Below are 13,775 nucleotides of genomic sequence, written 5' to 3'. Positions count from 1 at the left end.
TCTTATTATCATCCCCATTTTGCAGATGAGAAAGCTGAGGCACAGAACCATTTGGTAATTTGCAAAGAGCACAGAGTCCTAACTGGCAGAGGCCAGACCCAGTCCAGGGAGTGAGACCCCCAGGCTTTCACCCCCACGCTGTGTCTGATCTCCCTGTGTGCCTTTATGGAGCGCCGCAGACAATAGGTGCTCAGTAAAGATTGAGTTTTAAAGAATCATTACTCATGAACCCTTATTACAGATATGTTATGATAGAAACTTCTGATCAATGGATCTGTTTTACCTGGATGTCAGCTACAAAAGTCTTTGGGTTTGTCTATTTCCTATTCCTTCCTTCCATCCTTCCTTCCCTCCATCCTCCCTTCCTCTTCCCTTCTTCCCTCCTTCTTTTATTTCCTTCCTCCCTTCCTTCCTTCCTCTTTCCCTCCTTCCCTCTCTCTCTTTATTCCTTTTTTCTTCCTTTCTAGTTTCGCCCACCCATCACCTTGCCCAACTTACAGCAGAAGCTCTGGCAAGATAGAAGCTCCAAACTCATAATGGCTTCCACGTGCATTCACTCCCAACTTGGCCTGTGACAGGTTCCCTGCTCAGCCAAGCTGTGCCGTCACCATCAGGCAAGCTTCCTGGTAATCCTCACATTGAATCCATGTGATGCACCATTGGGAGACTGACATCAATCTTGCTCTGGAGCCAGGGGGATGGACCCACTGACCCCCCCAACCCCCGCCCCAACCTTTCCAATTTTGGGTCCAAAATAGAGTCACCTTTGTGGTTTAAAATATCCTTTTTTTTTTTCTCTCTCTCTTTAATTAGTCCCAGGAAATAACACTCTAACTTATAAACAATCCTACTCTGAGGCCTCTCCACACTCTCCACACCCTTTCAAGGCTCTCCTCCCCTCAGGAAGCCTCCTTTGCTAATCAAGTGGAACTGAACTTCTCTTGTGTGAACCATAGTCCTTAGCTTTTCTGTGCTGTTCACTCCCTAATCCCTCTATTCAGCTTCCTCTGGCCTTGCCTTATTCCCAGCTCCAGGCAGGACCCAGACTGCACACATACTTGGTCCCCACGCCCAGTTTCTTGCAAGCAGATGTCGTCGTTCCAACATTGATTGATATGTTTAATGAATCCCATATTTTAAGAACCCAAACTGACCATACATAACTTAAGGGTGGTTTTTCTCCATTTAAAGGGAATTCTGAGTCACAAATCCTGTCCCTGTCCTTCACCCACTCCCCTAGCGCCCCCCCCCCCCCCCGCCCCCACCATTCCTGCTTGAGTTAACAACCATGGCTTCTGCCCTGCTGTGCACCAAGCCCTGTGTTAAGGACTTTTCTGACAGTGCCTCACTTAATTATTTGGAGTACTTTATGAACGCGGTCTGAGTTTCTATCTCCGTTCCACAAAGAAGGAAACCTGTTGGAGAGATTGCATATTGTGCCCAAGATTGTACAGCTAGTGGGCAGCAGAGCCAGGATGGAAGCGCCCTGATTCCCAAGACTTCATTCTTAGCTTTCCGAGGTCCAGACTTTCTCCATCTCAGGTCCGGTGGGAAGATTCCTCCTATCTGGAGCCACACAGGGCTCCCTTTTCCTAAGACTGGATCTCCCCGTGATTTGAAGACAGTTCCTGGAGTTACCTTCCCTCCTGTCTAAAAGACCTAGAGTGGACTTCACCTCCCCCTGCAGCCGGTTTCTAGATGTATGCTGGCCTGGTGGCCTGATGCCCTCCCCAACACTCCTTTCCCCCAACAACTTAAAGCGGCAATGTTTGCTTCGTGGCTCTAGGATCTGGACTGAAATCCATGGCCAGAAACTCTTTCAACTACAGGCCCTTCCAGAGTCTCCGCTAGAGACCGATGGGGGGTGCACTTGTTTCCGCGGTACCCTGGGACCGCGGTGAGTGAGCCCGGGCTGGGGGGTCGCCACCGGTGCTCCCTGTCTGCTCCTTCCCTGCTGCCCCCGCGTCTGACCCCAGTACTGCTCCAGCCCCAGCCTGACCCATGCGGAAGGGGAGGCGAGGCCGGGCGGCCAGTCCCCGCGGCGGGCTCTGGTCCCCGCCGGGACACTCCGCTGCGCAAAGGAGAGGCCCCGAAAGCGGTCGCCGCCGGTAGAACGGCGCCGCTGGCCGCCACCCCGGGTCGGGCCGGGTCGCCGGGGGTGGAGAAGCCCGGGCCGGGTGGCCCCAGTGCGGAGAGCCCAGGGCCCGCTTCTGGCTGCCGGCAGTGCGCCCGGCCGGCCCGAGGTCCTCGCCGCGCCCCGACACCTGGATTGCATTAGGCGGGCGGCGCGCGCCTCGGCGACGGCGGCTTCCCCCGTTTATTGAATAACTGCATAATTTCGAGCGCCGGTTGCCCCGTCCCTACCCCGCGTATCAGGTAAGGTTTCTGGGGCCCTGGACTGCGAAGCTGCGCCCGTCGCCTTCGGCCCGGCCGGCGACCGCTCGCCCCTGGGGCTTCGTCCGACCGCGGCCGGAGGGACTCCGGGCAGCGCTCGGCGCCTAGGTCCCCCCAGCTCTCCCGGGCCGCCGCGCCCGGCTCCCCAAACTTCAGGCGCCTCCCTCCGCAGGCAGGAGGGCTCCCGAGGCGGCGCTTGCTCCGCGCGCCCGGACCCCTCCCAGCCCGGGCCACGCGCCCTCCGCGCTCCCGGGACGCCCGAGTCTCCCCGGCGGGGCGCCCGGAGGTAGCCAGCGTGTCCGGCGGGGCCGCCAGCCCGCCGCGCTCCTCGACTCGAGCCTCTTCAGTCTTCCCCAACTCCTCCCCGCACACCCAAACAAACTCCCGGCCCCGAGTCGCCCCGGCGCCCTCTTTTGCGGAGTTTGGCCGCTAGACTGCCGCCGCTTCTCGGGGGACCCGCGTCCCCCCAGCAGCCAAGCTCCGACCCTCCGAGGGGCTCCCACCCGCACGCGGAGACAAGGGGGACGTACCTGGCCACAGGCTGAGCGCCCAGGCCACCAGGAGGCCCCTGGGCAGGTCCATGGCGCGCGGCGGCGGCGGCGGCGGCGGCTGGGGCCGGGTGAGGGGCGGCGGGGCGGTGAGCCCGAGCGGCAGCCTCCTCGCGGGCGCCCGGAGCCTGCACTGCGAGCCGCGCGCCCGGCTCCCTGACAGCCGCCGCTCCTGCAGAGGAAGTGGGAGGGCTCGGGCGGCGGGGAGGGGCGCGCGGACACGCTCGCGCCGGGCGCGGGGCCAATCTCGGCCCCTCTGCCACCTGGGCACGCGGCGTGCCGCCACCCCCCCCCCCCCACGCCCTCTCCGCACCGCCCGCGCCCCTACTCCTCCTATGCCGGGGAGAACCCCCCCCCCCCGCCCCCCGCCTCCGAGAACCGGTGCGGCGCCTCCCTCCACACCCCGCCACCAAAGGCCAAATCTCTGCAGCAAAAGTGGTTTATATTCCCGTTTCTCAGAGGGTTCACAAAGCTCGGAGGGGTATCTCAGGTGGCCCGAAGACATTGGCCACGACTGAGGTCTCCCTTGGCCCAGGGGAGCGGATGTCCCTCAAACGTCAATTCGGAGACGTCCCTCCCGCCTGCCCTTATCGGGAGCTTGGAATGCAAAGGCCCCGGTGCTGCTTCTGACCCCGGAATGAATGCGGATCCCTGCTCCACCTCCACTCTGTCCGCCCCTCCTACCTGAGGCACCCCAACGCAGCCAGGAGGATCCTGAGCCTACTTTCACAGCAGTGAAGCTGTTCTTTGGAACGCAGCCACCTTCCTTCCCAGCAGTTCAAAACCCCTGACAATTAAATTCAACGCACATTTGTTGCACAAACTTTAAATCAGGCCCTGGACCAGAACCAGGGAGTGTAGAGGCTGGCCTGCCCAGCAGGGGAGAATTGAGGCAGAGGGTGGGATGGCACAGGTGGTGAAAGTGACAGCAGGGACCCCACATCACTTTCCCAGGAAAGCCTTCCTTCACCCCCACCCCAACCCCCGTCCTCGCCAGGTAGGCTCCCCAGGTACATGCTCTCTCTCCCTCTCTTTTCTTCATTATACTTAGGTAAGTTAGTGTAATCATTTGATTAACTTTTCTGCCCTTGTCCAGACTGAAAACCCCATTCAGGTAGAAATCTCTGGTTCACAACTGAGCACTCAGCCCTCAGCACCCAGTACCAGTAACACAGTAAGTGGGTGGGTGGACGGATGAGTAGTTGAATGAGCACAGGTGATGTGTGGGTGCCCAGAGGAATTTTCTCTCTGGGAAGGATTGGAAGGGCTTCCCAGTGGAGTTGGCATTCAGGCTGGATCCTGGAGGATTGAAGTGGGTTTTGAGAAGGCCCAGGTTCACGTGAGTTTAGTAATAGGTGTTGTGCCTGCCTCCCCAACACTGCTCTCTTCTTGCTAGATACCCTGGTTTTATTTCAGTAACCTCACCTCCCTCACTTAGCCACAGACATTGGGGAAAGCTCATTCCATACCCACAGGGTGTATGTGTGTGTGTGTGTAGGGGGAGGTATGTGGTTTAGGCTGAAATGAATCAGTGTATTGCCACCCCCTGACCATAGTTTAAGAAAGGGAAACATGACCAAGGAAGGCTTTCTGGGAAACAAGCTTCCTTACTCTTCTAAAATGGCCCGTAGAAGGGAGGAAGGAAGGAAGGAACTCTTTTCTCCCTTCTCCTACTCCTACATCCCCTCCCAGGCTGAAACAAAGAATCATGTAGGCCCAGAAGTGGAAGGGGTTGGGGTGGAGAAAGGAGGTCTGTCTTGGGATGGCAGAATGGAGAACGCAAGTCCACGAGGGTCTTATTGAGCTTCTAGATCAAACCACCTCCTCAGCCTGTTCCCCTGAGGACTTTCCAGTTATATGACCAATGAGTCCGCTTTATTGTTTCAGTGGGTTTGAGTGAGGCTGCTTTGAACCTAGAGCACCCTAACCGGTAACAGTTATCCAATGAGCTGCAAACCACCTCTTCTTGCCTCACCCAATTTCAGGCTTTCTCTGGTGGTTCTCAAACTCCAGGTATTTGGGGGTTGCTTGAAGCACTTGTGAAGACCAGACACTCTTTGCTGAAGGAGATCCCTTTGGTGGGCGTGCTGCTGAGGGTCTTCGTGTAACAATTCTTCTATTTTTCCCCTTCATTAGCTCCCATTGTCCTCATCAGGGGCATTGGAGTCCTGAATACGATATGTGTGCCTTTTCAGAATCTGGCAGCATGGGGAGGGGAAGAGATGTGCCCTCCCTCTTCAACATGCAGAACACAGAAGAGAAGCCCACGCTGGAGGCCCCAGGGGTGGAGCTGACAAGACACGACCTGGTATTTATTGATGTAATCATTGTTTATTATTTAATCATTTAGTTAAATAATTTATTATTTGATGAGTATTAAACATTTTATCTAAACCTTACAAGGCAGCAGCGTATGGGTGACAAATGCACAATGCAGATTCAATCTGGAAAAACTCAGAGACTCGGATAAAGGGCTTTATGGAAGCTGGGATTTAAGTTGAGCAATGGTAATGATACTACTAACCCTTTACATGTATGTAGCATATTTATTTTTCTTGAGATAATTCACATGCCATAAAGTTCACCAGCAACTTTTAGTTTCTCCACAAGGTTGTCATGACCTCCCAAAGAAACTCTGTAATCATTAGCAGCTACTACCCATTCCCTCACCCAAGTGCCCTGGAAACCACGGATCTACTTTCGGTCTGTACGGATTTGTCTATTCTGAACATTGGAATCAGACAAGAGATGGCCTTTTGCGTCTGGCTTCTATCACCTTGTATCCAAGGTTCATCCATATTGTAGCAAGGATCAGTATTTCATTCCTTTTTATTGCTAAATAACATTTCGCTGCATGGCTATACCACGTTTTGTTTATCTACTCATCAGGTGAGATATATTTGCTTGTTTCTACTTTTTGACTATTATGAATGATGCTGCTATGAACATTTGCATATAAGTTTTTGTGTGAACGTATGTTTTCAATTCTCCTGGGTATATACCTAGGAGTGGAATTCTGAGTTGTATGATAACTCTGTGGTTAATCATTTGAGAAACTAATAAACTGTTTCCACTATGGCGTTTACATTCCCACGAGCGATGTCTGAGGGGTGTCCATGGTGTTTTACCAATTTTCAAATCCCTTTCACAACTTCGATCTAATTTAATGTTCACAAGACTCCTGCAAGGAACTATAGTCATTTTTGTATAGATAAAAAGACTGTCCTGGTGAGGATTCTTTCACAAGTAAGAGAAACTACACAAAGCGACTCACGCAGAAAAGGCAGTGTATGAGCTTATGTAGACAGGAAGTGCACAGATGATTGCTGCAGGTATGGCTGGATCAAGCGTCTCAAGTGAAACTCTTGTCTGTTTTCTGTCTTCTCTTAGTTTTACTTCACTCTGCAGTCCTTTCCTGAAGCAGACAAGATTTCTCTGCCTGCTAGGAAGATGTAGCCAGCAGACCCAAACTTACACTTTATGGATTCTAAACAGAAAGAGACAGCCTTCCCTACTCGATCCAGCAGAAAAGCCCAGGGCTTTGGTTCATGCCCACTCCAGAACCAATCAGCACCTGGAGAATATGGTACTATAATTGGCCCAGTCTGTGGCACACGCCCAGCCCTGAGGAGTTGGGAAGAGAAGGGTGTTATGACTGACAGCCGCAGCAAGATGGCATATCATAGGAGAAGAGTTCCCTAAAGGAAACAGATAAAGGGGGATGACAAAGTATGCCAGGCAGAAAAATCCACAGTTGCCAAGTCCACTTGAGAAATCTAAACTCAAAGTAGCAAAGGATGCACCCGAGATCCCACAGCACCTGCGTGGCAGAACTGGGATTCGAATCCCAATGGACTCACAACTCATCACCACATCACAGCTGGATGGGGGAAGCAGGTGTTTTAGGTCAGGACTGCATGAACATGGTTAGCCCAGAGACGTCCTGTGGGTGGGATCTGCTGAGCCTTGATCTTGGTCCCAATGCCGAGGGTCATTGACTGGGATTCCTACCGGGATCAAGCCCTGTACACAGCCTATACCAAATCCAGGAAGTTATCTTCTGATTTCCATTTCTCAAGCCACAAGTATGTACAGTATTTCGCAGTAAAGATATCAAAGGGAAGGAGTATGGCCACAGTACAAACAGACACGCAGGATGGATGAGGAAACATCCTCTTGAAGAAAAACATCTCATTTGGAGACTACAAATTGCCTTAAAAGTCTGGAGGTAGCAGTCAACATCCTAGCTGAAAGGCCATTTCTGATGAGTGAAGCCCTTGACCATGGACCAGACAGGAAGAGTGACATCAGGAACAAACGTCACAGTGACAACAGTATGAAGAACAACTTGCCTTCAACTGAGTACTCAGTATGGACGAACTATAACTCCTGCATCATTTCCTTTAGCCTCCTGCGTGGCCCAGGGCATCGTCCAGGAACTTCTCCCCAGCCCTGGCTGGGCTGGGACGTCAGAGAGAAGTCATGAAGGTTAGGGTCTGCATGGAATGCACCAGGGTAAAGATGGGCTTACGGAGGGCTCTCTGGAGAGTCTCAAACAAAGACAAGGAGCAGAGAAAGGGATTCCCAACAGTGCACAGGGACCAGATGTGAGGGTGCCTTTGGGCCAAGGGACAGGAACTGAGCCATTTGATAAGCATATTCCTGTGAGTGTGTTTGGGCCGAACACAGGTACACACGCCCATGCAAGCAGTCACATGCGTGCATGCATGTCCGTGCCAACAATAAACACACTCTTCCCCTCCAGCACAATCCAAACCCATGTTGAGGAAGAGAAACATTTCTCCAAGCACGCTTCAAATGTACCGATTACCCTATGCCTTTTGGGGATAGCATCTCCCATGATTTTTTAGAATACTGTTGGTTCCTCATCGTTCTTTCTCCCACTTTCAGATGAAACCTAAGCATCCATGTCTCAAATGCCAGGGACAGAGCTCCCAAAGGACACCCTTTGGTTTGAAAAAAAGCCATAAAAAGCTTTGTTATTGGTATCCTTTTCTTTACTTTGGGGGCAGATCAAATTCCAGCAGGTAAATCCTAGGGATTTTGCAGGAGGGTGAGGTTGGTTAAAAAAAGATAAGGGTGGAAATAATTTTGGTCCCATTGTGAGATATTTTTAATCAGCCTTCACTTGATAGGTAATGAGCTGTTTTTGAGTGAGATGGGGGAAGGGCAGGGAGGGTTGCATCCATAGAAGTCAGGAGGACAGAAACCTGTGGCCTTTGACCAATTCAGGAAGGTTCTATGGAGGAGGGGTCAACACCTCCCAGATCATCTTTCAGACACCGCCACCGGCTCCCCCCAAGATATTGTGTGCTTTCATGTGCATTGCTTGAGTTTCCGTAAAGATGCTTCCTTTTTCCAGCCTTAGCCTTGGTGGATTCTGTTCACTGTGCTCACCGCGGAACCTTCTGCTCCCCCCAGCCCCGCCTACTGGGTCAAACCTGTGCTGTGCCTGTCCTTCAAAGCCTGTGCAATGGGACTTACTCCTGCCTTCCTAATTGTGTTTCCTGCCTCTCTCCAAAACAATCCATGTGGCCAAGACTAGAACACAACTAACAGGACCAACAACCATCACTGAACGTCACTGACCATGGGCAAGGTACTTTGCTGAGTGCCCTTCACCATCTCATCTGATCCCTTAGCCTTTGGTGGGTCTTCTGTTCCCTCGGAATGGCTAGCATTGCAGTCACCGTCAATACTCTAATAGATTCCCTTGGCCCTGGCCATTGCTGTGAATGCCATATTCTGAGGCTTCCAACTATGAGCTGGAAGGTGTTCTCTGGACCCTGGAGCTCTGTCAGCAGGCTGGGAGTGTTGGGGAATTAGTGGGCGCAGTCCCCAACCAATGACTGATGGGAGCTGGTGGACGAGTACAGCTCAGCTCCCATAGTCCTTACTATGGACTGAATCTTTGGTCCCCCTCCCCAAACTCACACGTTGAATCCTAATCCCTGAGGTGATAGTGTTAGGATGGGGGTGGGGGGGTTTTGGAAGATGATTAGGTCATGAGCGTGGAGCCCTCATGAATGGAGTTACTGTGCTACAGCCAGGAGGTGCTGTCTGTGGACCAGAAAGCAAGGCTCGTGAGACACCGAGTCTGTTGGCATCTTGATCTTGGAGTTCTCAGCCTCCAGAACTCTCAGAAATACATTTTTCTTGTTTATTGGCCACCCAGTCTATACTATTTTTGTTACAGCAGGCCAAACAGACTAAGATATCCCTCCTAAGGGACCACTCTGAGGCTTATTGTACAGTGTCCCAGGGAGCCCTATTTGCCCACAGTGGCTACCTGCTTGCTACTGTGTCCTATATTGGCTTCCTTCCCTTCTCTGTCTTATTCCCTTGACAGTGCTTCCTGGGATCACCTCCCCACTGCCCTCAATCCTGAATACTTGCACTTAAATTCTTGTATCAAGGTCTACATCCAGGGGAGCTCAACACAAAGCAGATGGTTTAGAGGAGTCAAGCACCTGGACCCAAGTTTTGTAGCTAGAAAGTAGCATAGTCAGCACTTGAACCCAGGGGATACAGGTGGGACACTGAAAGAGGCTCCAAATTCTCCTGCCTCCAGACTTTCTCACATCTGTCCAAGCACCTGGGATGTCTGGGACTGCCAGAAACTCTGCTGTTTGAGTTTCTGGCTCCAGGTACACGCTTTGAAAAAAGAAAATTCCATATGGGAAGTAGATCAACCTATTAAACGATTATTGGCCATCCACTCACAGCACGAATGTATTTACCACGTCATGTTCTTCGCAAGATCCCTGAACAGAGTAGGAGCTTTAACAGGGATGAGAAAGGGATATGATTTTGCAGGGAACGTGGGTCAGGGGCACCAAGCCCTTAGGCAGCTGGAGGCCCCGGAAGGAGAAAGCAGACCCTCAGAAAGGCAGCTGAGAGGGTGGTAAAAAGCAGCGTGTCCTGTTTTCCCACGTAGCTGAGAGCCAGTCCTAGCCCTTGGCTGATATCCTCAGCCTGAAAGGGCATGCAGAGATTTCTGAATATAAGTTGCATAAACTGATCTTGAAAGCCCAAGAGAAGAGAGAGGAGAGCATGGCCCAAGACAAACCCTAAGAAAAATATTCATGACAACATGACCAGTGATGAAAGCCACTATCTAATCTCTGCCTCCAGCCAGCCTTGATGAACCCAGGGACTAGAATTTTAAAGGGATGCCACTTTCCTCTACCTCCCCTTCTGCCATGGGCTCGAGGGCCTGGCCTCGTCCCTGAGATCACACACCAGCCAGGCTGGGGGAGCCACCCGTGGGTGCCTGCTTCGAGACTGCTTGTCTACATGCATTTCTGGAAAGAGGATCAACCTCCTCTTCCGATGGGGGAGCTTGTCCCCACACTGCCCCAGCTGCTGCTGCTCATCCTAAAGTATGCTCCAGAAATAAACATCTCCCAAGCAATTTGCAGCTGGGGGCAGAGGCCAAGTGGTGGTGGTTGCGGATGGGGGGAGAGGTATGATGAGTGTAGATGTTTTAGTTGATATTTGGGTAGCAAATGCTTCTGTGAGGCTTTTTTTTTCTCTGCTGAGCATTCGTGAGAAAAATGTGGGTGCAAAAGCTGGGCTTAAGGCCTCTCAAAAACTCCTCCGCAGTGCAGGCCAAAAGTGAAGCATGGTGTGGAGGATTATTGCAAGGGAAAGGGGCTGGCAGCTTCCTTTTGTGTTTGCAGGGCTTCAAACAGACTCCGTGAATGGCTGGGGACTCTAACCTTGCTCATGCGACTGTCGGAGGTAGGGAGCATAGTGGTTATACACTCTTCTGGGTCCAGAAGAGAGCTGGGTGAGAATCCCAGCCTGCCCCTGCATCAGTTGGGTGACCTACCACTTGACAACCATTTCACTGCTTATAAAGTGGAAACGATAAAACAAGTTTCGATGGGCCACTTACCAAGTGCCAGACCCACAGGTCCCAGCACGTGACGTACGTTAACTCGTGAAATAATCACAACAGCTCTGTGAAGTTAGTGCTATCGTTATTCCCATTTTACAGATGAGAAAACTGAGGCACGAAAGGGGCCATAACCTCAGCTGGTAAGTGGTGCGAGCCTGCAAATGGCCTTAGGCAATCCAGCTGCAGCGCCCTGGACCACTCTGCCTCTCGGGTTGCTGGGACGCATTGATGAAATGCGGCCTGTAAAGGGCTTGGTGTAGCACCCACCACACGGCAAGCTCTCAATAAATGTTAGCTTTTATTACTAACAACACATGAAACGGCATAAAGCAGACTCGTCAAGCGATCCGCACAGTTTGAGATTCTTAACAATGCCTGACATTTGTTTAGCCCCATACGCAGTTCAGAGGACTTTCCCAATTAGATCTCTGAGATCCCTCCTTGAAGTCCTGTGAGGGCAGCGAGGCAGTTTAGAGTGGGTGTGATCATTGGATGAACGAGGACACGGAGGTCCAGGGTCAGCGACTTGCATAAGGTCTCAGGCCAGCTCTCCAGTCATACCATCCTCCAGCAAGCCTGGGTTGGTACCCCAGAGCCTGACTTACACACCAGTGGACTGAAAAAAACAGACAAACAAAAAAACGAAAACACACCAAAGAATCATCAGCATGTGGCCCTTATAGTATGTTTCACTCAGATTCTATTTACACATTTTCATACCCAACTGTACGTTGTGTGTTACAACAGTAACAATTTATCAGTTAATTATACTCTACAATTAGGATCTGAAGGGATTGCAATTAAAGCAGATATTGCAAATCCACAAAATCTCCCCCCCAAACTCCCCCGAACAACAGAAGACCAAGAGTCAAACAATGAAACCGATATTTGTATAGCGTTTTCCATGTTATAAACATGTGTGATCTCATGTCAGCCTCCTGACAATCCACTGTTGGACATGATTGTGCCATAGAACTTGGACTGAATGGAGCTACTGTAACAGAGAGTTCCATGGCCGCGGTCAAACCTTCTACTCTGTGGAGTTTTTGCCTGCATGTTTGGTCAGTTACCAAGAGGGTAGTTAGTGTTAACATCCCCCACTATGTTTCAGTAAGACTCTGGAGCTAGAACGCTTGGTTTTAAATCTCAGCCCCAACACTTCTTAATTCTGTGACATTGGGCAAGTTCCTTAATATCTTGACTTTTTCAGAATTCTAACCTAGGAAGTAAGAACACCTGCCTCATGTGACTCTGACCTGTCACATAGGAAGTGCTGTTTGCTTACACAAATTAAAGCCAAAACTTACGTCCCACAAAGACTGTAGAAACATGTGTCTCTCCTTTATAGGTCTGTCAATTTTTACCTTACAGATTTTGAGGCCAAGTCATCAGGTGCATGCAAAGGCAGAATTGTCGTAACTTCTCAGTGACTTGAACCTTCCGTTTTTACAAAACGTCTGTCTTTAGCCATACGTTTCGGCACCATCTACTTTCTGGTATTAAAACAGTCACACTGGCTTTCTTTTGATGAGTGTTTGCATGGAAGATCATTTTCCATGTCTTTGCTTTCAACTTTCATCTTTGCACTTTAGACCTGTCTCGTGTAAGGAGCATTCAGTTGTTTAAAAATTTAATCTTTAATCAAATTTTCAACTTTAATTGGAGCACATAGTCCCATTTACATATAACTGTCTCTATATTTGAGTTTAAATCTACAACCTTTGTACTTTCTATTTGTCCTGCCTGATGTGTGTGCGTGTCTCTCTCTCTCTCTCTCTCTCTCTCTTTTTTTTTTTTGCTTTCTTTTGGGTAGATTATTTGTCATTATTCTTTTCCCCACTCTGTTAGGTGGGAAGTAATAAAGACATTTGCTGTGCGTTCATGATTCCCTAGAGATTCCAGCGTGCATCTTTAATTTATGAAAGTCTAATATGAATAAGTGGATTTATCTTCTCCCAGACAATGCAAGAACCTCAGAACATTTGCACTGTAGTTGCTGCTCTCCTGATTTATAGACTGTTGCTTTTGTTTATTTTAATTCTCCCCTGTATTTCAAAAACTGAGGTTCTTATTATTTTTGTCTAGCCATTCAGTATTTGGATTTGTCCACGTATTTACCATTTTTGTGGCTTTCCCTCCATCTTTGACTTTCCACATGTGATCATTTTCCTTCTGCCGGAAGAATACCATTTAGCATTTCCTTTAGGAATGGACTTTTTGGTGTCAAATTCTCTCTGTTCTTGCTTGTATGAAGATGATATTATTTCCTTTTTATTCCTGAAGGATGTTTTCTCTGGGTATTATATTTTTTTTCTTTCATCCCATTGAAATGAGCATCCCATTGTCCTCTGATTCTTATTATTTCTTTTCTTAAATTTCTTTTTATTTTTTGATGTTTATTTATTTGTTTTGTGTGTGAGAGAGAGAAAGAGAGAGAGAGAATCCCAAGCAGGCTACACACTGTCAGTGCTAGTCCGATGCGGGGCTTGAAATCATGACCTGAGCCGAAATCAAGAGTCAAATGCTTAACCAGCTGAGCCACCCGGATGCTCTTGATTCTTGTTATTACTGATGAGAAGGGTCAATTGTCAGTTTAATCCTTGTTCCTTTGAAGGCAAAATATCTAATTTTCCTGTAGCTGCCTCGAAGATCTTTCTTTTTTCTTTTTCTTTTAAGAAATTTTGCTATGATGTAGATTTCTTTTTCTATATCCTACTGAGATTAATTTGACATCGTTTACCTCTGAATTTAAACCTTTCATCAGTTTGGGGGAAACATTAGCTCTTACCTCTTCAAATATTGGATCTGTCCCATTTTATCTCTCCTCCACCATTGGGACTCCACTAAACATTTATCAGAATTTATCACTGTATCTGTTATAGACTGAATGTTTGAATCCCCTCAAAATT

At 49.6% G+C, this 13,775-nt stretch overlaps 1 protein-coding gene and 1 long non-coding RNA gene across 3 annotated transcripts in view; one reads left to right on the top strand and one right to left on the bottom strand.

Annotated features, from left to right (window-relative positions):
• ITGA11 (integrin subunit alpha 11) overlaps nt 1–3,073 on the bottom strand; it is a 126,076-nt gene extending 123,003 nt beyond the window's left edge. The window contains exon 1 of the mRNA XM_027067624.2: nt 2,925–3,073. Coding sequence (XP_026923425.1) covers nt 2,925–2,976 — 52 coding nt within the window. The 5' untranslated portion in view covers nt 2,977–3,073. The remainder of the gene's footprint in view (nt 1–2,924) is intronic.
• On the top strand, nt 1,301–12,591 carry LOC106980487 (uncharacterized). 2 transcript variants are annotated; one of them, XR_008299093.1, is made up of 3 exons: nt 1,301–2,376; nt 5,138–5,250; nt 6,333–12,591. It is a non-coding gene; the product is annotated as an uncharacterized LOC106980487 (long non-coding RNA). The 2 variants fall into 2 exon arrangements; XR_003423153.2 differs by having other exon boundaries at nt 1,302–1,897.
• The last annotated feature ends 1,184 nt before the right edge of the window (nt 12,592–13,775 follow it).

The sequence above is a fragment of the Acinonyx jubatus genome, chromosome B3, assembly GCF_027475565.1.
Source record: "Acinonyx jubatus isolate Ajub_Pintada_27869175 chromosome B3, VMU_Ajub_asm_v1.0, whole genome shotgun sequence".
NCBI classification, from domain to species: Eukaryota; Metazoa; Chordata; class Mammalia; order Carnivora; family Felidae; genus Acinonyx; species Acinonyx jubatus.
The sequence above is the reverse complement of the archived record's forward strand: the minus strand, read 5'-3'. Positions and strand labels throughout refer to the sequence as shown.